The sequence below is a fragment of the Gorilla gorilla genome, chromosome 16 (assembly GCF_029281585.2).
Source record: "Gorilla gorilla gorilla isolate KB3781 chromosome 16, NHGRI_mGorGor1-v2.1_pri, whole genome shotgun sequence".
Taxonomy (NCBI): domain Eukaryota; kingdom Metazoa; phylum Chordata; class Mammalia; order Primates; family Hominidae; genus Gorilla; species Gorilla gorilla.
Genome location: NC_073240.2, coordinates 31,716,721 through 31,744,066, shown reverse-complemented (window position 1 = coordinate 31,744,066; position 27,346 = coordinate 31,716,721). Strand labels below are relative to the sequence as shown.

The 27,346-nt window shown below is 39.4% G+C and overlaps 1 protein-coding gene across 1 annotated transcript in view; it reads left to right on the top strand.

Annotated features, from left to right (window-relative positions):
* Positions 1-9,124: 9,124 nt before the first annotated feature.
* The window catches only part of CHRNA7 (cholinergic receptor nicotinic alpha 7 subunit), a 142,653-nt gene continuing 124,431 nt past the window's right edge, over positions 9,125-27,346 (top strand). Inside the window, exons 1-2 of the mRNA XM_031002485.3 lie at positions 9,125-9,301; positions 9,539-9,678. Of these exons, the coding sequence (XP_030858345.1) occupies positions 9,247-9,301; positions 9,539-9,678 (195 nt within the window). The 5' untranslated portion in view covers positions 9,125-9,246. The remainder of the gene's footprint in view (positions 9,302-9,538; positions 9,679-27,346) is intronic.

Below are 27,346 nucleotides of genomic sequence, written 5' to 3'. Positions count from 1 at the left end.
GCTTGTCTTGGGAAGGTGGCCTGAACCTTCTGTGGTTGCTGCCAAGTTCTCTCTAATTTATGGGTGGAGTTAAAGGGACATTTATTTTGTAATAACTCATCAAGTGGTACACTTGGTCTAAACTGTTTTCCGTTTTCCTTTATTCTGACAAAAAATACACAATTCAAATGGAAAATAAAGACATTTATAGACATATGATGGCAGAGAACTTACCATATAAAGAGACTCACTAAAAAGTAAAGATATGTGTTTATAGAAAGAGTAAACATAGGGGGAAAGAGAGTGAATTAAGAAACCATATGTTGATAAAATTAATTAACTATGCCTATATAAATTATACTGGTAATCTTAAGTAAATAGCAGATATAAAAAGTAACTTTCCAGCTGGGTGCGGTGCCTCACACCTGTAATCCTAACACTTTGGGAGGCCAAGGTGGGTGGATGGCCTGAGCTCAGGAGTTTGAGACCAGCCTGGGTAACACGGTGAAACCCGCCTCTAGTAAAATACAAAAAAATTAGCCGGCACCTTGGCGTGCACCTGTAATCCCAGGTACTCGGGAGGCTAAGGCAGGAGAAATGCTAGAACCTGGGAGGTGGAGGTTTAAGTGAGCCGACATCACGCCACTGCATTTTAGCCCGGGTGACAGAGTGAGACTCCATCTCAACAAAAAAAAAGGAAAAGTAACTTTCCAGATCTAGTTCCAGGGAAGATGGGGTAAACACACCCTTTCCTACTGAATACAACCTATAAAACCTGAACAGAATGCATAGGCAGCAATTTGGGAACTCTGCAAAATAAACATCAGTAGGCAGATCAAAGGAAGAAACCATCAGAATACCATCAAAATACACATGAACTGCTGGCGAGTTTAATCTTTTTTTCCTTGCGTTATTTCCCAGTCTGAATTCAATGCAGTTAGAAAACCAGAACTAAGCACTGTGGTGCAGAAATAGAAACAACAGAAACTCTCTAGCTCAGGCTCAAAGACCAGAAAAGGGAAATGTAGAGAAAGAGAGAGAAATCCCCCATTTTTTCTCCCCATTTCTTCAGTTCTTGCACCCTAGCCCCAGGCAATTGTATAATGTGGGTAGCAGGAAGAGCAAAGACAGCCAGCAATGGAAAAACTGAAGGAGTTAAGTATCTGAGAGAGGGAATCTCCCTCTAGCATTTGGTGTGGCTATAGTTCCAAGAGGGTAGAGTCAATCCCAGGTGTTTCCATTTTTCTTTCTGTTCTGCACTGTATGGGCCCGGTATAGACTGTAATTATGGAACAGAGCAGTTTTTGGTCAGAGGACTGAAAAAGAGAAGGTCAGGAAACCAGAAAGTACTGGAGAGATAGCAGAGCGCAAGCTTGGGAAAGTGACCCCATAACACTGTTTATCAGCTCAAGGACTCACCGCTGACCTGTACATTCACGGTCCTGATCATAATCAGCATACTAAAGACTCTGAGAACTGAGATAGCCAGTAGACCTTTGCTCATTTTCCTAACTGACCACTAAGTGGTACAAGTCTAGGACAAATGTGAATATTACTGAAAGGCTTGGAAAACTGGCCTGATATGGGAACCACAGCCTACAGAAGGCTAAAACATAAATATTAACACTTTTTATAGGATTTGAACAAAATTTAAACAAGAAGGGGCTCACAACATAATATTCAAAATGTGCACTATAAAATCCAAAATTATATTGCATTTGAAGAATAAAACAAAAAAACCTTCAACTTTCATTAGAAAAGACAAGCAACAGACATCAATGATGAGATGTTGGCATTATCTAACACATCTTCAAAGTGGTATTAAAAAGTGCTCAGATAAGCAAACTTCTGAAACTTATGACTTGATTTTTCTGTTCATATGTTTCCATGGAAAAAATTACAAAATGAAGCCTTCTGACAGGGAAATATCAAGTTAGATGACTTCCCTGGTTAATTTTTCTAATAACTTTAGGAGAAAATATATACATAACACAAAGCTTACACACTTTCCAAATATAAAAAATGGGGAATAATTCCCAACTCATTTTATGAGGCCAGCATAATCTTGGTACCAAAATCTTACAAGCTTATTATTAAAATAAGAAAATATGAGGCATGTTTCCTTTGATAAAGATAAATGTAAAGTTCTAAGGAGATAATTGTGAAACAAATTCAACAATACTTTTAAAAATAATAACCAAATGTGTTACTTTTCAGAATTGCAAAATGGGAAGGTATGGGTAAACAGTGTGTCTGTAACTCATTCCTCCAGCCTCTGAGACAGTTTTAATTGTGACCCAAACTCCTAGCAAAGGACAGCTGATGAAACACACCAGCTACACCATAAGTGAAACTTCAGCAAGGGTTGCTAGGTACAGACTATAGATCCAGGAGCACTTTCAGGACAAAACACCTAGCTTGTCTATAATATTTGTTATAAATAGATCTGCAATTTACGAGCTGCAGTTCTGCATTGGACAATAGAAGTTAGTCATGTAGCCAGTACAGGGCTGCCTGCCTTGGAGGATATAAAAGCTGAGTGATAACTAAACCCAGTTGCTTTCTTGCACTAACTTGTCCTCTATGCAGTTTGCACTCCTCACTCTGAAGGCAAAATTCACTCTGAGTAGAAAAAGGAGACACAGAGAGCTGAGTGTGAAGAGCTCAGGGTCTCCCAGATATTGAAGTGGTGCATGTTGCTGCTCTTGCTTGCATCTTTTACTAATCATTAGTAAAGCTTGGTGCTGAACAAGACTTGAATTTCATATAAATCTGATCAATAATGTAAGTCTTTGTATTGTGTGTAGGGTTCACTCAACAATAAAAAGTCATTGCAATTCAAAATACTAATGAAAAAAGGATAAAAACAATCTCATCTTAATAGACACTTTACAAAGATGTAACTCTACCCTCATTTGTGACTTTTAAGGATTGTTATCTGAGTAGGAATAGAAGGGAATTTCCTCCTTGTGAAAAGGTTTATCTAAAAAATAAAATAACAAAACAGAACAACAAAAAACTGTAGCTAACATTTTACTTAGTGGCTGTTGTGGGTTGAATTATGTCTCCAACAAAAGATATGTTGAAATCCTAGCCCCTAATACCTATGAATGTGACTTTATTTAGAAATAGGGTCTTTGCAGATGCAATCGAATTAAGATGAGGACATTAAGTTGGGGCCTAATCCAATATGACTGGTGTCCTTATAAGAAGAGGGAAATTTGAACACAGACACACAGGGAGAACAACAATGGAAGATGAAGGCAGAGATGGGAGAGACATAGCTGCCAGCCAACAAACATCCATGATGGCCAACCACCACCAGAAACTGTGAAGAGACGAGGAAAGTTCTCCCCAGAGTCTCAGCAGGGGCATGCTGACATCATGATTTCAGACTCCTAGCCTCCAGAACTGTAAGACAATACATTTATATGTTTTAAGCCACCGAGTTTTCAGTACTTTGTTATGGAAGTGCTAGGAAACGAATATAGTGCTGAATTATTGAAGTCCTTCTGCCTGAGACCAGAAATGAGACAAAGTAGTATGCTATGAATTCTACTCAGTATTGAATTTGATGGTCCCAGCTAGTGTCATAGTGAGTGAAACAGGCCAAGAAAAAGAAATAGATGAATAAGGATTGGGATGGATAATCTACAGAAAAACCATTATAATCAATAGGAGAGTTTAGAACTTCACTGGATAAAAGACCAATATGCAAATATCATGTATACTTCTATACATGCAACAGTTTTAAAATTAAATGTAAAAAATCTGTCATTTTAATAGCATCAAAAGACACCAATGTCTATGAATAATTCTTATGAAAGTGTGCCAAAATACCTATGTTGAAGACTACAAAATATTATTGTGAGAAATTAAACAAGATCTAAATAAGTGGGAGAAAACATCACGTTTGTATATTACAGGACTCAGTAAAGACATCAATCCTTCCCAAGTTGATCTAAAAATTCGATAGAATCCCAGTAAAGTTAATATAAAATAAATTATTTTATTCTATTAAAATGAAAAGGGTCAAGAATATTCAAGACAATCTTGAAGAAACACTAAAAAGGAGGAAAATTAACACTATCATGTATAAAGAGCTACTATAATGCTATAGTCATTAAGAGAGTGTGATATTGGTGCAAGTCTAAGCAAATAGACTGGACCCACATATATACACTGTTATGTGATGCACAAAGGTGACGTGGCAATGCAGGGAGAAAGATTACTTTTTCATTAAGTGGTATAGAGTCAATTTAATATTCATATAAGACAATGAATCCCTATTCCTACCATACTTCATAGCATACACAAAATTTAATTCTAGATGGGTGACAAATCTCAACATGAAAGGTAAGACCATAAAACTCTAGGAAGACATAGGATGTTACCTTCACGACCTTGGGGTAGACAAAGAGATCTAAAGCACAACACAAAAAATGCAAACTGTGATTGGAAGTGTTGATAAATTGGACTACACTGAGATTAAGAATATCTAGTCACCAAAAGATACCATTAAGAAAGTTAAATGAAGCCAGAGTTCTAAAAATTATGTTCAATATAGATGTCTGACAAAGGACTCCTTCTGAATGAAGAATTAATTCCTACAAATAAATAAGAAAAAGGCAGACAACACAATAGAAAAATGGACAAAAAAACCTGAAAAATCACTTCACAAAGGATATCCAAAATAACAATAAACACATGAAAAGCTGCTCCACTTCTTTAGTCATCAGGGAAATGCAAATTAAAAGCCACATTGAGATCAAATTACCCATAAGCCAAAAAAATCTGAAATTAAGTCAAAGACAAGTGGATGAATTATGTGAGGCAACTAGATCACTCATACATTGTGCTGGGAGTGTAATTAGAACAAATATTTTGAGAGACTGACAATATCTAAGAATAGTATATATCTAGAAAAAACTGTGCTGTTTTGGAAACAGAAAAGCACAATTTGAAGTAAACCATCGGTCAAAGAAGAAATCACAAAGAAGTTAGAAAATATTTTGAACTGGAGGTTATGAATATAGAACATATCAAAATTAGGAGGAGGCAACTAAAGTAGTGTTCAGATGGAAATTTGCATATTTAAATGCTTACATTTGAAAAGAATCTAAAATCAGCAACCTCAGTTTACACTTCAAGAAGTTTGTAAAAAATGAGCAAATTAAACCCCAAATAAGTAGAAGGTAATAAGAAACACAAGAATAGAAATCACTGAAATTTCAAAAAAAAAATTGAGAAAATTAAAGCAAAAAGTTGTACCATGAAAAGATTAGTAATATCGTTAAACCTTAGTAAGTGTAATCAAGAACAAACAGGAGAAAACACAAATTCCTTGAAACAGTAATGAAGAGGAGGTATCATCACATAGCCTATATATATAAATAAGGTAATAAAGGCACATAATAAACAACTTTATGTCAATAAATGCAATAAATTAAATGAAATAAACACATTTGTAAAAAAAAAATACAATTTGGTAAGCTTTTCCCAAGAAGAAATAGAAACTGAATTGTACTACATATCTATTAAAAATTGGGTTAACGTTAAGAAAATAATCTTTCCACAAAAACTCCAGACACAGATAGTTCCACTAGTTAGTTTCATCAAACATTTAAGAAACAAATTATATCTTGCACAAACTATTTCAGAAAGTAGAGGAGGAGGAAGCATAAGATCTTCTACCAAAATTAGATGATAAAATTACAAGAAATGAAAATGATGGAGCAATATCCTTCATGGATATACATAGAAAATTCTTTTAAAATCTACTAACAAATTAAATTCAGCAGTAATCAAATCCATGACCAAGTGAATTTGTGGTTTGATGTCTTTTGTCAATATTGAAAAGTTCTCAGAATTTATTCTTTGAATAGTGCTTTTGTCTTACATTCACTCTCCATTTAATGAAAGGATCTTTTATATCTGAAAGACCTGGGGAGGAAGGTAGCCACCCAGGAAAGTCATCTGAACTTTTTGATTGTGGTGTGAGGGAGAAAGAAACTTTCACTGTGGTAAGCCAATGAGAATTGAGGATTATCACTGCAACGGACATCACCCACTATGATAACTAGCTTTACCATTTTAAACGTACAAATTTTATTTATTTTTATTATTTTTATTTATTTATTTATTTTGAGATGGAGTCTCGCCCTGTTGCCCTGCTAGTGTGCAATGGCATGATCTCAGCTCACCACAACCTCTGCCTCCCGGGTTCAAGCGATTCTCCTGCCTCAGCCTCCCGAGTAGCTGGGATTACAAGTGCCTGCCACCATGCCCGATTAATATTTGTATTTTCAGTAGAGACGGGGTTTGGCCACGTTGGCCAGGTTGGTCTCGAACTCGTGACCTCAGGTGATCCACCTGCCTCAGCCTCCCAAAGTGGTGGGATTACAGGTGTGAGCCACTGCACCCGGCCACAAATTTTATAGTTTATTTTTCAGTGTCCTATTATCTCATATTGTGAGGCAAACATTTTCCTGTTTACTCTGCCTACTGACTTTCCCTAACTGACGATGGCCTAGGATGATGTAGAGTTTGTTTCCTTGAATGGTTTATATTTTTTATTTTGAACTTATTTTCATGGATATTGCGATTTGGGGGCATTTTTTGGAGTCCCATGTGTGTAAAGTTACTAAATCTTCTCCAGAGGAATTCTTGAATTCTAAACCATATAATACACATTTGGACTCCACACCTAAGCCTAATGCACTTTTTGGTTTTTAAATGTGTAATTATCTTTTTCCCCCTATCCGGAGCCCAAGCAGAAAACATGCTTCCTTCCACTTCCCTGGCTAATGGTTGAGGCTTCCTGGTCTTTTTTACACTGGAAAGGAGATTACACCAATTTCTGGATTTATGTGAATATCTCAGTTCCAGTTCCCCACCTCTCATAGGCCCCAAGCCCAAGGTCACCTTACCTCCTGAGAGTGTGTTAAAATTTCCCTCTTACCCATAGAATCTATATTTTTGGTATGCCCAGGCATGTATTCACATCCTGCTATGTTTTATTTGCTGTTTTTTTGTTTTTTTGTTTTTTTGCTTTGGGAACGGGAGTGAGTGTAGAACCTACATAGTCCCGTCAGCTCTATTCCAAGAATGTTCTGCTCTTTTCTTCGTTTCACTAATGAAAAACCTGAGTCCCATAGATGGGAGTCAATACAGCCAAACTCACAGACCTACCTAATGGCACAGGGGAGACTGAAGTTTATTTTCCAACTTCCAGCAGTCCTACATTGTAAGCTGAGTGAGTGGACTGCGCTTGCAGGTCCTCCAGGTCCCTAGCGAGAACAGAGGACAAATAAATATTTACGAATTGCTTGTATCACCTGAAAATGGTTTATTTCTAGGTTTCTAATATTATGGGGTGCAATGGCGGTAAGGAAGCAGTTCTGGTTTCAGGAATGTGATCCTGATAGCCATACTCCAGAAAAAATCAATAAATTCCCTTGGCCCCATGGGCTCATGCTCTTCTAGAAGGGAAGACAGGGCTCTTAGGTACTTTCAGCGCTTGTAGAAGAGGGTTGTTACAGTCCCATGACCAGTGCAGGGGATGTGCCACTGAGAATCTTTTCACTAATGCTTCACGGGCTTTCTCTATTCTGCTACTGGGTTTTATTTCCCTTCTTCTAATTCTCCCTTTACCAACAACTAATCCCCTGTAGATAATTAATTCATCAAGTGCCTGCTTTGTGATGTCCGGACTGCTAGAAGTGGTAGGGGGACTCAAGAGCCAGATGAAGCTAAGGGCACGCCTGTCTGCTCTCCAGGGACCCCTGGCGTCCCTTTCTCCTGGCAGAATGACTGCTATCCTTTGAGGTGAATCCAGTTCAGCTGTCACTTCTTCTATTAACCACCCTCCAAAAACAGCTAATCCTTCTTCCAGGCTCTTACCGCAGTTATGAAAGCCTATGCTGACCATTTGTTTAAACATGTGTACATTAACAGTAATACATTTAAGACACTTCATGGCAAGGGCAATATACTGCATTATTCTTCCAAATCAAGTAGTTGGGCTCAGTCCCCCATTCCTGCTACTGGGGTACAGTCAAGCTCAGTCACCTTTTGGTGAGCCTTTCCCTAGTCCTTGGAGTCTTAAAAGAATCCCGTGGTTTTCGGCAGTTCAGAAACCTAGGCATTGCCGCTGCGTGGTCCACGGGAGTTGCTCTGGTGGAGCTCGGATGCCCGGGGGCTGCAGGAAAGAAGGTGGCAGCGCCCCCTGCGCGGACGCAGGCGCTGCTGTGCTCAGCAGAAGGGAGCAAATGGGATGGAGCTTCAGCCACCCTGGAAGCCGCCCCTTAGCGCCTTCCTCCCTCCCTTCCTCTTTCCAAAATCAAGCCCCCTCTTCAACATCAAGAACTCTCCGCACTCCCTGGACCTCTCAGAGCCTCTCCTCATTTACTCTTTCCAATGCGCTGGCTCAAAAGAGCCTAGATAAGAACACCAAGTTCTGGCTGTCCTTCCAGCAAAGAGTTAGGAGTTAACTTTTCAATCTTTTTAATCTCCTTTAAAAAAGAATGAGCCATACATTAGGGTAACCACTGGGAATCCCATCACACACATTGGCGGCATCTCTCCTCCCCGACAGGGTGCCTCCAGCACTTCAGATCCCAGCCGAGAGTCTGGCTGCTGGCGCCCAGCAAACGGTGCGGAAAGCAAACCGGGGCTCGCGGAAAGCGGGAGGAGGGGGGCTTCCTCGGGTCTGTTTTGTCTGGTTGGCAAGACTTCCGAAGCCTGGTTCCCTATCGCTGCCACCCGGTCGCTGGCGTGGAGGAGGGAGTCCGGGAAGACTGGACCCCAGAATTGTCCCGGCTTTCTCCCGAGTGCCCAGCGCAGCTTCTGGCTGAGAGCGGGAGCGGGCTGAGTGGGGACAAAGAACGCAAGGGAGAGGTAGAGCCCGGCCTTGGGCAGCCCCTGGCCTGGCCAGAGGCGCGAGGCCGAGAGCCCGCTCGGTGGAGACTGGGGATGGAGGTGCCCAGAGCGTACCCAGCGCCGGGAGTACCTCCCGCTCACACCTCGGGCTGCAGTTCCCTGGGTGGCCGCCGAGACGCTGGCCTGGGGATGGGAGGGCGGGGACGGGGGCGGGGGCGGGGCTCGTCACGTGGAGAGGCGCGCGGGGGTGGGCGGGGCGGGGGCGCGCGCCCGGCTCCTTAAAGGCGCGCGAGCCGAGCGGCGAGGTGCCTCTGTGGCCGCAGGCGCAGGCCCGGGCGACAGCCGAGACGTGGAGCGCGCCGGCTCGCTGCAGCTCCGGGACTCAACATGCGCTGCTCGCCGGGAGGCGTCTGGCTGGCGCTGGCCGCGTCGCTCCTGCACGGTAAAGCCACTGCCTCCCCGCCCTCCACTCCTCCGTGGGATCCCGGGCGCCTCTGTGCGCCCCGCGCCTGGGCCAGGTTTGGGATCTCCCCGCCGCCGGGGAGGGGCAGCGGGGGCGCTGCGGGGGCTGCTTGTCTGGGCTGCACGGGGTGGGCGGCGGGGGACGCCGGCAGGAGGGAGTCGGGGGTACCCCCGCCGGCCTGCCCTGAGCCCCCTGCCCGGGTCTTCTCTCCTTAAGTGTCCCTGCAAGGCGAGTTCCAGAGGAAGCTTTACAAGGAGCTGGTCAAGAACTACAATCCCTTGGAGAGGCCCGTGGCCAATGACTCGCAACCGCTCACCGTCTACTTCTCCCTGAGCCTACTGCAGATCATGGACGTGGTGAGTCCCGCCTGGCTACAGGGCTGCCCTCTCCCCTTCCTGGGCTCCGAGGGGCTTTTTAGACAGCGTCGGGCGGCCAGGCGGTGGAGCTCGGCTGGGGCACTCTAGTTGGCCCCAGGCTAGGCGGGGCCATGCTCTGAGTCTGTCCCCAGCCTGCCCTCTCCTGAGTGTCTCATTTCTCGGTTTCCCCTCCCGCCAAGGAGGGACCTGGTAAAGCTAATTCCATCACCCTGGCCACCTGTGCATGGTTACTTGGGTCCCACCTTTCTCTCAGGTTAGCAACTCAAGCATCCTGAAGTGGGTCTCAGTAGCAAGAACAGGTGAAGTTCACTTTTTAATCTCCCTTATGGTGTAAGTGTTGACTTGCATTCCAGCATTGTCAATTTAGCCACTTCTAGACTTTTCTGCCGCCTATGGTATGTAACTTCTTTGGTGGGGGCCTGGCCCTGAGCTTTGCAGCTGGCGAATCTATCCAGGCAGAGGGCAAGAGGGCCAGCTGTGAACTTTCACTGTGACCCCATCTTAGGAATGGGCATGCTTTGCCTTCCTGGTGAGGACAGGTACTGGGAGTCCTGCTCCGAGGACTCAGGGTTCCCCATCAGGAATACACGTGTCTGTCCCTCCAGGCAGCTGCCACCAGTTCCATGGGTCTCTTGCCTTGCAGCCTTGCTAGTGCCCACTTCAGTTAGCCAATCTGTGTAAACTTGCCTATTGTTCCTCTATGCTGCTTTGGATATTCAATATTCATGGTATATTCTCCATACAATACAAATACTTCACACAAGTGTTTAATTCATTATAAGTGGGTTTGGTGTCTATACAGAGTATCAGATTCTATTGTGGAGCACCCTGGAGTGTGGCAGGGTGGGGCACAGGGATAATAATGTTCATTGGGAGGGAGAGCATGATGGGAAAGAGGTGAGGGAATAGCTACAATTACTGGTTAAAAAAGAAATAGTGCTAAGAGCTACCTGGCAAAGTGGAAAAAGATAAGAGGTGATATTTCGTAATCCTACAAATAAACAGTTACCCGCACTAGCATGTTGATGAATGGTATATCACTTAACCTAGTTAAAATTGCCGTGATACATTGCCTCCTTTCCAACACTACACTCGCCTCAAATGTGTTCTTCCTCCTACAGACAGAATCATGCTTTAAAATATTGAATGTATATGTGATGATGTGGAAAAGTTATCATGAGAGAAGAGCTGTAGGGGAAGGCAGGTTCAGTCTCATGTGTTGCAGAGCAGCAAAAGTTGCTGTTTATGGAGCAGCTCCTCAGTTACTTTAAAGAGCTCAGGATTTGTACTTGGGATCTTCGGTGGGTTCTGGCTGTGTTGGTTTCTGGATGGCTGCTGTTAGGTAAGTTTCTTAAGCATCTTGAGCCTTGGCTTTCCGGCTGATAAAATGCACACTGTCAGTCATTGTGATCAACTACAGAATATGGAAACAACTTGAAGAGACCTTAAAGCTAGATATGTGATTATGGTCATTTTCATGCAGAAACCACATGAAAAAGGACCAGGCAGCAGAGCTAACACACCCCGCAAGTGGTGTGTGACAGGGTGAGAAAGGGACAGTAGCCCCCTCTTCCCCCATTTGTCCAGGGTCAACTCCAGCCAGGCTGTCACACTGTTTGTGTCTGCTCCACAGCTGTCTCTCTTGGAGTGGGTGACCCTGTATTGCCTGGATGGGGGTGATGGTGTAGTAGCCCCTCAGTAGAGGAACAGGAGGAAGTCAGTAGAACAGGCTCCTGAGGTTGCAAAGGCTGCGGCAGCGCCTTTTGGAGAAGAGACCACTCGCGGAGAAGCTGCAGGCTTTTTTCTGGGAACTTCTTCTTTAAGACTCTTAAGAAGCCAAGTTATCATGAGGAGCTCTGAGTCTTAGGAAAAGTTTAGGCATAAGTTAGTGTTATACTACATGAACATTTAAAATAACTTTTGTCATGTTAGAAAATTACAAAAATAGCAAATTGGCACTTTGTGTCAATAACATTCCAGTGTCCTTAGGAAATGCATGTGAAGAAGGCTGTCAGCAGCCAGAGGTCATGGGAAGGGGGCGGGAGAAAGTTTATCTCTCACCTTAGCCGTGGTATTGGCTGTGAACACATTGAACTTCCCAGCCAGGCAATGCTGTGTTCATGGAGTGGCCTTGAACAAACTCACTTACCTTTCTAAGCTCTGTTTTCTCATGTGTTAAATGAGAATAATAATACCTGCTTCAGAGGGTTTTGAGAGGATTAAATGAGAGAAAGTGCTTGCCAACACTGGTGATTCACTGAAGGTCTGCTCCATCTTAATTATGTAACTACTCAACTCAGAGGTCAAGAAGTCCATGCCTAGAAGGGTGTGGTCACATGCCTAAGGTCACTCTGTGATTAGAGGTAGGGCTATGAGGAAAACCGACATCGGACAAGTCCTTTGTCTTTCATCTGCTGCTTCCTTTAGACTTGGTAACTTCGGCAGAACAAAGTCATTTAATTTATTTAAACTGGATGAATTGTAACTAATTTAATGTGACTTTCCTGAGATCCTGGATGAAGCCGAAGTCTCTATCAGATCCTGGATGAAGCCGAAGTCTCTATCAGACATAACAAAATATGCAAACATTTGTATTCCAGCCTTACTTGGCTCTGCCTGGTTTTTGAAGCGGAGCCAGGTCTCTCCAGCTGAAATCTCAGCGCTCTGGACAGAGACACAATGGTTCTCATAAAGGCTTCATACGGCAAAATCTTGGCTGGTATAGATTCTCTTTACACATTTGTTGCCCATTTTAACTGGGCTGTTCTAGAGACCATAGTAGTTGGTTTTCCTACTCCCAAATATTGTTATTGATTGCTTTTGTTTGTCAGCAGAGATTCCCGACTGGAGTGATAGGAAGACACCATATGATGTTACATATTTTATTTTTGTGAAAGATCATTTACTCTTTAATCAATTTATTCCACACATGCTATTGAGCTCCTATTGTAGACTTTGACAAATTCTGAGAATTAACAGAAAGATGAGGGATTATTTTTCCTTTCAGAGATCTCATGAGCTGGCTAGGGAGATTAAAAAGTAAATCCAAAATTACATGTGATGAAATTTAACATAAATATCTATACAAAGTGCTAGAAAACATTGTGTTCAACTAGAGCAGCCGAGAGTGGCTTCAAAGAGATGGTGGTTAGAGTTCTAAAAATGAGAAGGAGTTTGCCACTGAAAGTAGGAAATCTTTTCCAGGTTGAGGAAAGACTGAAAGTGCAGCGGAGGACAGCTCACTTTCAACAAGGTGTGTTTTATGGGACACTGGCAACCTGTTGATCTTTACTACAGGTTTTGCTGCAAGACTTCTCAGAAAATTTATGGTATGTTTTTTGAGACATTCTAAAAGACCAGTATAGTACTGACCAAACTACTGATAGTTTTATAGACCCTTTTGTAAGAATTATATGCTTTAGAAGCACACCTTACAAGGGGGAGGCTATGATTTTTCTTTGGTAGGAGGTGCTAGATGAGTGTGGGGACAGTAAGGTTGCAGTGTGTGAGGCGTCCTGAGTTCCTCTGCAAGTTTGCATTTCACCTGGCCCTAGTCTAGGCATCTCTGAGGGCATGAGGAGGCAGTGTGCCAGGGGTTTTGTGAAGCTGTAAGACCAGCCTGCCATAGCATATTTTCCTAGAAATGGAAATAGTCCAAACCATGATATTTGTATTAAATTCAAGTATAAATTATAGATTGGAGTGAAAAAACTTTGCATACATTTTAGAGGTACAACATGAGTCCTCAAAGGAATTGCTTGACCTGCTGTTATTCAACAGGCTCCTTCATGAAGCACTAGGCAGAGGGGGAAGATATGGTGGGTTGTTAAACAGGGGAGGGAAGTAACCGAATCTCTGCTTAAGCAGAAGATGCTGAGAGCAGTGAGTGTGAGACGGGTTAGAGAGGAGAGAAAGGTAAGGGACAAGGAGGTTGAAACTAGGACGGCCACTGTGGGAATGTGGAGAAGGGGGCAGATTTAAGAGATGTTTTGGATATATTGTCTATGATCTATAACTGTGTATATAAACATCATGAATATACATCAATAAATTTGCTAAGTGAAAGTGCCTAAATTATTCTTATATGCACACACTGACTTCTGGTGATTATTAATTTACTTCCTGGGCTTGTAACTGGGCTAGGAATGAGATAATACATAAGAAATCATTTTGAAGTGATGCATATGTAAGGTTCTAATCTGCCAAGTTTCCATAATGTTTCCCCTTTATTTGTGCTGTTTAGTCAGTCACCTGAGCACATGCATCTAAAGGCCATTCTAAGTGATTTGCATAAAATAAATATGCATTGGTTATGAAGCATGTCCAGAAGTCAAGTTTGTTAATAATATGAACCAACATGTAATTATATACAAATGTAAAACACATAATTATACAAGATTGACTATTTTGGTATTTTATTGATTTGAAATGCAGATTCAGCTTTTTGGAAGCTTTAGTCACAAGACCGTAGAACTAAGTGGTCATGCACTTACGTTTTGGCACTGAAGATGGCAGGTAGGGCTGTGGAGCCCAGTATCCTAAGGGCTTATGTGTTATCTAAATTCCTTTGGGGGGCCCTCTGCGTAGGTTTGCAATATGTATGATTTTACATTCATTAGCCACTATTTAAAATGCTACAACTCCAACAAAATACTGTCAAATATTATAAAACCCACATACCTAGAATATATTGTAAAAAGAAATGCTGAAGGTATAATCAGGTATTGATCTTTATCATTTAAAAAAATCTTTACTTTTTTGAGCAGTTTTAGCTTCACAGCAAAATGAAGAAGAAGGTACAGAGATTTCCCACAGCTTCCTCAATTATCAACTTCCCCACTAGAGTAGTATATTTGTTACAACTGATGAACTTACATTGACACATCATAATCACCCCAAATGCATAGTTTATAAGAAGGTTCCCTCTTGGTTTTGTATAATCTATGGGTTTGGGCAAATGTATAATGGCATAATGTGTAATACCCTCATTATGGTATCATACAGAGTATTTTTACTCTCCTGAAATTTCTTTGTGCTCTCCCTGCTTATCACTACCTTCACCACAGCTCTTGGCAGCCGCTGACCTTTTATTGTCTCCATAGTTGAACCCTTTCCACAGTGTCGTATGGTTGGAATCATACAGTCTGTAGCCTTTTCAGATGGACTTATTTCACTTAGTAATATGCATTTATGCTCCCTCCATACTCTTTCATGGCTTGATAGCTCACTCCTTTTTAGCACTGAATAATATGCCAGTGGTCTGGATGTAGCACAGTTCATTTATCCATTCATCTCCGGAAGAACATCTTGGTTGCCTCCAAGTTTTGGCAATTATGAGTAAAGCTGCTGTAAGCATCTTGTGCAGATTTTTATGTGAACATAAGGTTTCAATCACTTGTGTAAATACCAACAAGGGCGCTTGCTGGTTCGTATGCTAAGAGTATGTTTAATTTTCTAAGGAAGTCACAGACTATCTCCCAAAGTGGATGTACCATTTTACATTCTCACCAGCAATGAATGAGAGCCCCTGTTGCTCTTTATCCATGTCAGCATTTGGTGTTGTCAGTGTTCTAAGTTTTAAGCATTCTAATAGGTGTGTAGTGGAATCTCATTGTTTTATATTTGCATTTCCCTGATGACATATGATGTGGAGCATTTTTTCAGAAGCTTATTGCCATCTGTAGGTCTTCTTTGGTAAGGTGTCTGTTAAGGTCTTTGGCCAAGTTTTCAGTGTTTTTTTTTTTTTTTTTCTTATTGCTGAATTTAAGAGTTTTTGTATATTTTTGGTGACAGTCCTTTATCAGGTATGTCTTTTGCAAATATTTTTCCCAGTCAGTACCTTGTTTTCTCATTCTCTTTACATTATATTTCACAGAACATACATTTTTAACTTTAGTGAAACCCATCTTTTCAATTCTTTCTTTTATGGATTGTGCCTCTGGTATTGTATCTAAAAAAGTTATTGCAATATCCAAGGTCATACAGGTTTTCCTCTATTATCTTCTAGGAGTTTTATAGTTTTGCACTTTACATTTAGGTCTGTGGTCCACTTTGAGTTAATTTTTATGAAGGGTGTAAGGTCCGTGTCTACATTTATCTTTTTGCATGTTTTTGTCCAGTTGTTGTAGCACCATTTGTTGAAAAGATGATCTTTGCTCTATTTTATTGCCTTTGCATCTTTGTCAAAGATCAGTTGATTATATTCATGTGAGTCTTATTTCTGGGTTCTCTGTTGTGTTTTGTCGATCTCTGTCTATTCTTTCATCAATAACACAGTCTTGATTACTATAGCTTTATCCTAAGTCTTGAAGTTTGGTAGTATCAGTCCTCCAACTTTGTCGTTCTTCAACATTGTGTTGGCTATTCTGAGTCTTTTGCGTCTCTCTATAAACTTTATAATTGCTTTATCGATAGCCACAAAATAACCTTCTGGGATTTGATTGAATCTGTAGATCAAGTTGGGAAGAACTGACATATTGACAATATTGAATTTTTCTGTTCATGAACATAGAACAGCTCTTTAGTTAGTTCTTCCTTTATTTTGTTTGTAAGAATTTTGTAGTTTTACTCATATAGATCTTGTAAATACTTTACTTGATTTTTACCTAAGCGCTTAATTTTTGAGGGGTTAAATGGTATTATGATTTCAATGTCAAATTCTACTTGTTAATTGCCGAAATATAGGAAAGCGATTTACTTTTACATGTTAACCTTGTCTTCTGCAAAGTTGCTGTAATTGTTTATTAGCTCCTGGAGATTTTTTTTTTGGTCAGTTATTTTGGGTTTTCTACATGAACGATCATGTCATCTGCGATCAAAGACAGCTTTATTTCTTTTTTCCCAGTATATATACCTTTTATTTCCTTTTTCTTGTCCTTTTGTGTTAGCTAGTACTTCCAGTGTGCTATTGAAAGGAGTGGGAGAGGGGACATCCTTGACTTGTTCCTAATCTTAGTGGGAAAGCTTCAGTTTTCTTATCATTAAGTATGATGTTAGCTATAGGTTTTTTGGATATGTATATATATAAAAATATACATATGTACATATATTTTGTGTATATATAAAATATGTGTACATGGTTACATTTATGTATAAATATGTACATACATTTTGTATATTTATTTACATTTATATACACATATACATATATTTTGTATATATAACATACATATTTTATATATACATATGAAAAATATGTATATACACACATATACAAAAAACCTACAGCTAACATCATACTTAATGATATATGTATTTGTCAAGTTGAGGAAGTTCTCCCCTATTCCGTTTACTGAAAGTTTTTGTGATGAATAGGAGTTGGATTATGTCAAAATTGTTTTCATCTATTGATATAATCATATGATTTTTCTTTTGTAGCCTGTTGATGTAATGGATTATGTTAATTTTTTAATGTTGAGCCAGCCTTGAATATCTGGAATAAATCCCACTTGATCATGGTGTATAATTCTTTTTGTACATTGTTGAGATAAATTTGCTAATTTTTAAATTTTTGGTCGAGACGGGGTTTCACTGTGTTGCTCAGGCTGGTCTTGGACTCCTGAGCTCAGTTGATCTGCCTGTCTCAGCCTCCGAAAGTGCTAGGATTGGAGGCGTGAGCCACCACAACGTGCTAATATTTTGTTGAGCATTTTTGAATCTGTGTTCATCAGTGATACTGGTTTGTGGTTATCTTTTCTTAGAATGTCTTTATCTGCCATTTGTATTAGGGTAATGCAGGCCTCATAGAATGTTTTAGGAAGTATTTCCTCTGCTTGTGTACTCTGAAAGAGACTGTAGATAATTGGTATAATTTCTTTTTTAAATTTGTAGACTTCACCAGTGAGCCCTTCTGGGCCTGTTGCTTTCTGTTTTGGAAGGTTATTATTATTTGATTCAATTGCTCCAATAGATATAGGCCCATTCAAATTGTTTATTTCTTCTTGTTTGAGTTTTGAGAAATTTTGTCTTTCAAGGAGTAGTCCATTTTATCTAGGTTATAAAATTTGTGAGCATAGAATTGTTCATAGTATTTATTTGTTATCTTTTTAATGCCCATGGGCTGTGTAATGATGTATTCTACTTCTGATATTAGTAACTTTTGTCCTTTCTCATTTTTTTCTTACTTAGCGTGGCTAGATGCTTATTGATTTTATTGATCATTTTTCAAAAAACAGATTTTGTGTTTGTTCATTTCCTCTATTGGTTTCCTGTTTACAATTTTGTTGATTTCTACTCTAATTTTTAGTATTTCTCTGCTTATTTTGGATTTAATTTGCTCTTTTTTCTAGTTTCCTAAAGTAGAAGCTTAGAATACTGATTTTTAGATCTTTCATTTCTGTACATTTCAATACTGTATTCAGGGCTATAGATTTTTGCTTAAGGACTTCTTTTGCTGCATCCCACAAATTTTGACAAGTTGTGTTTTCATTTTCATTTCAGTTAAAATATTTCAATGTCTCTTGAGAATTCTTCTTTGAGACATATATTATTTAAAGGCATATTGTTTAATCTCCACGTATTTTTGGATTTTTCAGTAATCTTTCTGTTACTGATTTCTAGTATAATTTCTTTGTATTCTGATAGCAGGCAATGTGTAATTTCTATTCTTTTAAATTTGTTAAGGCTCTTTCTGTGGCACAATTATGGGGAATATTCCATGTGAGCTTGAGAAGAATGTGTATTCTGCTGTTGTTGGATAAAATAGTCTATAGATGTTGCTTATATCCAATTGATGGACAATGTTTTGAGTTCAATCATGTTTATACTGGTTTTCTGCTTGCTGGTTCTTTAAATTTCTGGTAGAGGGGTGTTAAAGTTTCCAACTGTGAAAATGGATTTACCTATTTATCCTTGTAGGTCTAATAGTTTTTGCCTCATTAGTTTGATGCTGTGTTTTTGGGCACATACACATTAAGGACTGTTATGTCTTTTTGTAGAATTGGTCTTTTTATCATTAAGTAGTATCCTTTTTTATCCCTGGAAACTTTCCTTGCTTTGAAGTACGCTCTATCTGAAATTTACATAGCTATTCCTGCTTTCTTGGATTAGTGTTAGCGTGGTATATTTTTCTCCATCCATAAGACACTTTTAATTTATATGTGTCTTTATATTTAGAGTGGGTTTTTTGTAGGCACATACAGTTGGGTCTTGTTTTTTGATCTACTCTTACAGTCTCTTTAAATGGATGCATTTAGACCACTCAGAGTGATTGTCGATATAGTTGGATCAATAACTATCGTATTTGTTACTGATTTTTTTGTTGTCCTTGTTCCTTATTTCAGTTTTTGTTTTCCACTCTGACTTTTATGGTTTAGTTGGACATTTTATATGGTTATGTTTTCCCTCCTTTCTTGGTGTATCAGTTATAGTTCTTTTTTTACTGTTTTAGTGGTTGCCCTAGAGTTTGCAATGTACATTTACAACTAACCCAAGTCACCTTTCATGTTACGTTATACCACTTCATGCGTAATGAGAGCACTTTATAATGCAAAATAACATGAATTTCTTCCTCCTGTCCCTTGTACCATTTATTTCTTATAAGGTGCGTGCGTGTGTGTGTGTGTGTGTGTGTGTGTATGTATGTATTATATATGTATATATTATATATACACAAAGTATAATAAAATACATTGTTGCTATTGTTACTTTGAACAAACTGTTATCTCTTAGATAAATTAATAAGAAAAACAAAAGTTCTTATTTTGCCTTCACTTTTTCCTTCTTCAGTGGTTCTTTCTTTAATTTAGATATGACTTTCAACCTGTATCATTTCCCTTTTTTTAAAGAACTTCTTTTAACATTTTTTCAAGGCAGGTCTGCTTGAAACAAATTTCTTCAATTTTTGCCTGAGAATGTATTTTTTTCCTTATCTTTTGAAGGATGATTTCAATAATTCTAGATTTGTGACTTTCTCTCTCAACACTAATTATTTTACTCTACTCTTTTTGCTTGCATGGTTTCATGTAAATCAGATGTAATTCTTACCTTTTTGGTCCTCTAAAGGGAAGGGTTTTTTGTCTGCCTTTGGCTTCCTTCAGGATTTTATCTTTATCTTTGTTTATAGTTTGAAATGATATACTTAGATGTTGGATTTTTTTTTTCCCCCACATGTATCAGCTTGCTGTTTTCTGAGATTCCTGGATGTGTGGTTTGGTGTTTGACACTAATTTGGGGAAATTCTCAATCATTGTTTCACATACTTCTGTTCCTTTCTCTACTTCAACAGTCCCCAGCCTTTTTGACACCAGGGACCTGTTTTGTGGAAGACAATTTTTCCATAGACTGTCCGGGGCCATGGTTTTGGGATGAAACTGTTCCACCTCAGATTGTCAGGCATTCATTAGATTCTCATAAGGAGCGTGCAACCTAGATCCCTTGCATGTGAAATTCACAATAGGGTTTGTGTTCCTGTAAGAATGTCACGCTGCCGCTGATCTGACCGGAGGCGGAGCTCAGGCAGTAATGCTCCCTGACCTGCCCCTCACCTCCTGCTGTGTGGTCCAGGGACAGGTACTGGCCTGTGGCCTGGGGGTTGGGGAACCCTGCTCTACTTCTTCTCCTTCTCGCATTCCGATCACAAATATGTTACACCATTTGTAATTGTCCCACAATCCTTGGATATTCTATTCTGTTGTTTTCATTCTTTGTTCTCTTTGCTTTTCAGTTTTCAAAATTTCGATTGATATTCCTCATACTAGCGATTCTTTCCTCAGCTGTATCCAACCTACTAGTAAGCCCATCAAATATATTCTTTATTTTTGTTACATTATTTTTGATTGCTGGAATTTCTTTTTGGTTATGTCTTAGGAGTTCCATCTCTGTGCTTACATTGTTTAACTGTTCTTGCATGATGTCTGCTTTTTCCATTAGAGCCTTTAGCGTATTAATCATAGTTGTTGTAAATTCTCATCTGATAATTCCAATACTGCTGCTGTGTCTGGTACTAATGCACGTTCTGTCTCTTCAAATTGTGTGTTTTGTTTGTTTGTTTTTCGCCTTTTAGTATGCTTTGTAATTTTTTCTTGATTGGTGGCCGTGATGTACCAGGTAAAAGGAACTGCTGTAAATTAATAAGTTACTAATGTAGTGGTAAGGTGTGGAGGGAGGGGAAGCATTCTATACTCCTATGATTAGGTCTCAGTTTTTTAGTGAGCCTTTCCCTCTGGACACGAACTTCATAGGTGTTTCTCAGTTTGTTTCTCCCCACTTGAGTGCGATAGGATGGCTAGAGTGGGTGGAGTTCAGTATTTCCCTTCGCTTGTGTCAGGTAAGCTCTCATAATACCCCGGAGGGTTAGACTCTGGTTAATTCATTTCTCCTGATGGCAGGCCTTATTAAAAACAACAGAAAATTCTGGCACATTTCCAAATGGTTTCTTTCACTTCCCTCTGGTGGAAGGACGAGGGAACATTTCTTCAGTATTTCCTGTGGGAACCTGGTAGAGCTTCTGGAGGTAAATCTCATGATATTTGGGAACCCCCTATGATTGAATCCTTTTGGAATTTTTAACTTTCAAAGTTGTACACACTGAGCCTCCAGGAATTTGCCAATTCCAGTTCAGGTTTTCTTACTCTGCTGCTGGTTCCTGTGGTGGTTTTGCTGATTAGTCTCTGCTCTGGAAAGTCCTGGCTCTCTGTATGTCCCTGTTTGTCCCCCTAATCTTGAGAGCAGAAGTTCATCCTGTGTGTTCCCCTCTTAGTTGGGCTCCAAGAAGAGCTGTTGTTTTTTTAGTGTGTTCACCTTTTTACTTGTTAGGACAAAGTTCATTCTGAGCTTCTTGCATCAGGAACCAGGAACTGGATCTAATAATGTTTTTATAAGATACATTTCTTAAAATGACAAAAGTAATATGTGTTTGTACAGGAGCTAAATTAAACAAACCAAAAAAAGAATCAAGAAGTTGAAAATCAAGGGGGTAAAAATCGGCACACACAAGGCATTCTGGCAGAGTTCATGCTATCTTTTCTTTATGTTTATAGATGTGTAGAGAAATATTTAAATATTTAAAAGTTAAAAGGTATAAACATGATGTATGGTGCCTTAAGCAGTATTAACAGGCATTGATTTTAAAGTGGTACACTTAGGCACATTAGTAAACAAATACAGATTTTAAAATACATTTATATGTTTTCTTCATTAACTCTTACCATCACTGCATATTCCATCTATATTCCTTTTGTAATTTAAAAAACATTTTAAAAAATGTGTTTAAATGATTTATGATGATACTTATAAGTAACACATAGTTGGGTTTTTAAAAAAATTGAATTTGATAATCTTTGTATTTTAGTTATCCTTCATGTGGTTACTGATCTATTTGGTTTTAAATCTATCCTTCACTGTTTACTTCCACTTACCCTTGTCTCTTCTATGTTCTTTTTTTCCTCTTTTTTCTTACACTTTTCTGGATTAATTGCTCATTTTATATTATTCTAATTTTCTCTTCTATTAGTTTGTTAGTCATATTTCTTTCTTTTTGTCTTACAGTGGTTGATCTGGAGATTACAATAGGAATCCGTGACTAAGTAAAGTCTAGTGAAAGTCGTCAACCTTTCTGTACAATGTGAGGACTTTACAACACTTTAATTCCATAATTCCAATTTATCTACTGTTATTGTCATATATTTTATTTCTATAAATATATTTAAACCTTATAAGATTATAATTGTCTTTTACAGTCAGTATTCTTTTAGATTTACTCGTATATTTACCTTTTTTTGTTACTTTAATTCCTCCCTGTATCTTCTAACTTTCATCTGAGATGATTTTCCTTCTGCCCTTTAGACTTCTTTTTCACGAGAGTCTGGAAGTAGCACAATTTCTCCATGTTTGTTTCAAAACTTATTTATATTGCCTAATTTTTGTGTGATAATTCAGAAATACAGACTTTGTGTTGCCGGTTAGTTACAGCGCTTTAATATACAGCATAGTGTCTATAGTCGATTACCCTAGTGTTTTCTGACTTCAGTACTTCTCTTAAGAGGTCAGCTGTATGCCTTATTGTTGCTTCTCTGTTCTTGTTTTCTTTGGTCACTTTTAAATTTTATTCTTTGTCTTTGATTTTTAACAGTTTTGCTATGATAAGAATATGTTTCTGCTCTTTTGTTTTACCTGCTTGGGATTCAGAATGACTTATTGAATCTGTTCCTTGGTTTCATTCACAAGTTTTGGACAATTGTTGCCAGATCAATCGATCTTTTCTTCCTTCCTTCCTTCTTTTTTTGGGGATGGAGTCTTGCTGTGTTGCCCAGGCTGGAGTGCAATGGCACGATCTTGGCTCACTACAACCTCTGCCTCCTGGGTTCAAGCAATTCTTCTGCCTCAGCCTCCCGAGTAGCTGGAACTACAGGTGTGCACCACCACACCTGGCTAATTTTTGTATTTTTAGTAGAGACAGGTTTTCACCATATTGGCCAGGCTGGTCTCGAACTCCTGACCTCATGATCCGCCTGCCTCAGCCTCCCAAAGTGCTGGGATTACAGGCGTGAGCCACTGTGCCCGGCCTAGATATTTCTTTAGATATGGCTTCTGCTCTATTTTTTCTGCCTTCCCTTTTTGGGACAATGATTACATGTTCACCACAGCTTTCACTTTATCTCAGTGATTCTCAACCAGGGGCAATATCTCTCCCCAGGGAATATTTGGCATTATCTTGAAAAAATTTCAGTTGCCCCAACTGGGGAGAAAGATGCTACTGACACTTACAGGGAAGAGGCTAGGGATGCTGCTAAATGACCTATAGTGCATAGGGTAACTCCTCAAGAAAAAGAATTATCTGGCCCCCAATTTCAACAGTGCTGAGATGGAGAAGACTAATTTATTCCATATGCCTCCTATTCTTTGCGGCAATTCCCATTACTTTGTCTCTCCATGCTTCATCCAGTCTGTTTTCTGTTGACATATATTCAATATTCAGTCCTTGAATTCTCTCATTGTGTCTATCTGTTGTTAGTCCCATTTATTGACTCCTTTTTAAAGTTTCAGATATTGCATGCTTTAGTGTTAGAGTTTCCTTTTGGTTCTTACGAAATTTTCTAGCTCTCAAGCTTGTTCTAATTTTCTTCAAATATATTAAAAAGACTTTTTTTATAGTCCCTGTCTGGTAATTCCATTCTTAAGACACTTTGTGCCTCTGTTTTTATTAGTGATGGCTCTTTTTGCTTTTCTGTTACATGGTCTGTGCTCCTTCTGAGCCTGGTTGTGTTTGTAGTTTGTCCCAGACAATGTATGGGAAAAATGGTAGAGATGAGAGAACGGAGAACACTTTTACTCCTGTTAATATTTGCTTCTGACAACAGCCACCCCATGGGCACCAGCAACCACACATAACCTTAATTAGATTAGGGATTGAGAAGATACGAAGATGGGCTTCAGTCCCTTTAAGCACTGGTTTGTTTCTGGTTCTTGCATATACATTCTAGGGCATAAATACAGAGAATTTACTAGAGTCTTCTCTCTCTTCAATAAGTTTTTTTTTTTTTTTTTGAGACAGAGTCTCACTTTGTCACCCAGGCTGCCATATGGTGGCACAGTCTCGGCTCACTGCAACCTCTCTCTCCCGGGTTCCAGTGATTCTCCTGCTTCAGCCTTCCAAGTAGCTGGTATTTTTTTTTTTAATACTTTAAGTTTTAGGGTACATGTGCACAATGTGCAGGTTAGTTACATATGTATACATGTGCCATGCTGGTGTGCTGCACCCATTAACTCGTCATTTAGCATTAGGTATATCTCCTAATGCTATCCCTCCCCACTCCCCCCACCCCACAACAGTCCCCAGAGTGTGATGTTCCCCTTCCTGTGACCATGTGTTCTCATTGTTCAATTCCCATCTATGAGTGAGAACATGCGGTGTTTGGTTTTTTGTCCTTGGGATAGTTTACTGAGAATGATGATTTCCAATTTCATCCATGTCCCTACAAAGGACATGAACTCATCATTTTTTATGGCTGCATAGTATTCCATGGTGTATATGTGCCACATTTTCTTAATCCAGTCTATCATTGTTGGACATTTGGCTTGGTTCCAAGTCTTTGCTATTGTGAATAGGGCCACAATAAACATACGTGTGCGTGTGTCTTTATAGCAGCATGATTTATAGTCCTTTGGGTATATACCCAGTAATGGGATGGCTGGGTCAAATGGTATTTCTAGTTCTAGATCCCTGAGGAATCGCCACACTGACTTCCACAATGGTTGAACTAGTTTGCAGTCCCACCAACAGTGTAAAAGTGTTCCTATTTCTCCACATCCTCTCCAGCACCTGTTGTTTCCTGACTTTTTAATGATGGCCATTCTAACTGGTGTGAGATGGTATCTCACTGTGGTTTTGATTTGCATTTCTCTGATGGCCAGTGATGATGAGCATTTTTTCATGTGTCTGTTGGCTGCATAAATGTCTTCTTTTGAGAAGTGTCTGTTCATATCCTTTGCCCACTTTTTGATGGGGTTGTTTGTTTTTTTCTTGTAAATTTGTTTGAGTTCATTGTAGATTCTGGATATTAGCCCTTTGTCAGATGAGTAGGTCGCGAAAATTTTCTCCCATTTTGTGGGTTGCCTGTTCACTCTGATGGTAGTTTCTTTTGCTGTGCAGAAGCTCTTTAGTTTAATTAGATTCCATTTGTCAATTTTGGCTTTTGTTGCCATTGCTTTTGGTGTTTTAGACATGAAGTCCTTGCCCATGCCTATGTCCTGAATGGTAGCCTAGGTTTTCTTCTAGGGTTTTTATGGTTTTAGGTCTAACGTTTAAGTCTTTAATCCATCTTGAATTAATTTTTGTATAAGGTGTAAGGAAGGGATCCACTTTCAGCTTTCTACACATGGCTAGCCAGTTTTCCCAGCACCATTTATTAAATAGGGAATCCTTTCCCCATTGCTTGTTTTTCTCAGGTTTGTCAAAGATCAGATAGTTCTAGATATGCGGCGTTATTTCTGAGGGCTCTGTTCTGTTCCATTGATCTATATCTCTGTTTTGGTACCAGTACCATGCTGTTTTGGCTACTGTAGCCTTGTAGTATAGTTTGAAGTCAGGTAGCATGATGCCTCTAGCTTTGTTCTTTTGGCTCAGGATTGACTTGGCGATGCGGGCTCTTTTTTGGTTCCATATGAACTTCAAAGTAGTTTTTTCCAATTCTGTGAAGAAAGTCATTGGTAGCTTGATGGAGATGGCATTGAATCTATAAATTACCTTGGACAGTATGGCCATTTTCACGATATTGATTCTTCCTACCCATGAGCATGGAATGTTCCTCCATTTGTTTGTATCCTCTTTTATTTCATTGAGCAGTGGTTTGTAGTTCTCCTTGAAGAGGTCCTTCACGTCCCTTGTAAGATGGATTCCTAAGTATTTTATTGTCTTTGAAGCAATTGTGAATGGGAGTTCACTCATGATTTGGCTCTCTGTTTGTCTGTTATTGGTGTATAAGAATGCTTGTAATTTTTGTACATTGATTTTGTATCCTGAGACTTTGCTGAAGTTGCTTATCAGCTTAAGGAGATTTTGGGCTGAGACAATGGGGTTTTCTAGATATACAATCATGTCATCTGCAAACAGGGACAATTTGACTTCCTCTTTTCCTAATTGAATACCCTTTATTTCCTTCTCCTGCCTGATTGCTCTGGCCAGAACTTCCAACACTATGTTGAATAGGAGTGGTGAGAGAGGGCATCCCTGTCTGTGCCAGTTTTCAAAGGGAATGCTTCCAGTTTTTGCCCGTTCAGTATGATATTGGCTGTGGGTTTGTCATAGATAGCTCTTATTATTTTGAGATACAGCCCATCAATACCTAATTTATTGAGAGTTTTTAGCATGAAGGGTTGTTGAATTTTGTCAAAGGCCTTTTCTGCATCTATTGAGATAATCATGTGGTTTTTGTCTTTGGTTCTGTTTATATGCTGGATTACATTTATTGATTTGCGTATATTGAACCAGTCTTGCATCCCAGGGATGAAGCCCACTTGATCATGGTGGATAAGCTTTTTGATGTGCTGCTGGATTCTGTTTGCCAGTATTTTATTGAGGATTTTTGCATCGATGTTCATCAGGGATATTGGTCTAAAATTCTCTTTTTTGGTTGTGTCTCTGCCCAGCTTTGGTATCAGGATGATGCTGGCCTCATAAAATGAGTTAGGGAGGATTCTCTCTTTTTCTATTGATTGGAATAGTTTCAGAAGGAATGGTACCAGTTCCTCCTTGTACCTCTGGTAGAATTCGGCTGTGAATCCATCTGGTCCTGGACTCTTTTTGGTTGGTAAGCTATTGATTATTGCCACAATTTCAGAGCCTGTTATTGGTCTATTCAGAGATTCAACTTTTTCCTGGTTTAGTTTTGGGAGAGTGTATGTGTCGAGGAATTTACCGTTTCTTCTAGATTTTCTATTTTATTTGCGTGGAGATGTTTGTAGTATTCTCTGATGATAGTTTGTATTTCTGTGGGATTGGTGGTCATATCCCCTTTATCATTTTTTATTGCGTCTATTTGATTCTTCTCTCTTTTTTTCTTTATTAGTCTTGCTAGCGGTCTATCAATTTTGTTGATCTTTTCAAAAAACCAGCTCCTGGATTCATTAATTTTTTGAAGGGTTTTTTGTGTCTCTATTTCCTTCAGTTCTGCTCTGATTTTAGTTATTTCTTGCCTTCTGCTAGCTTTTG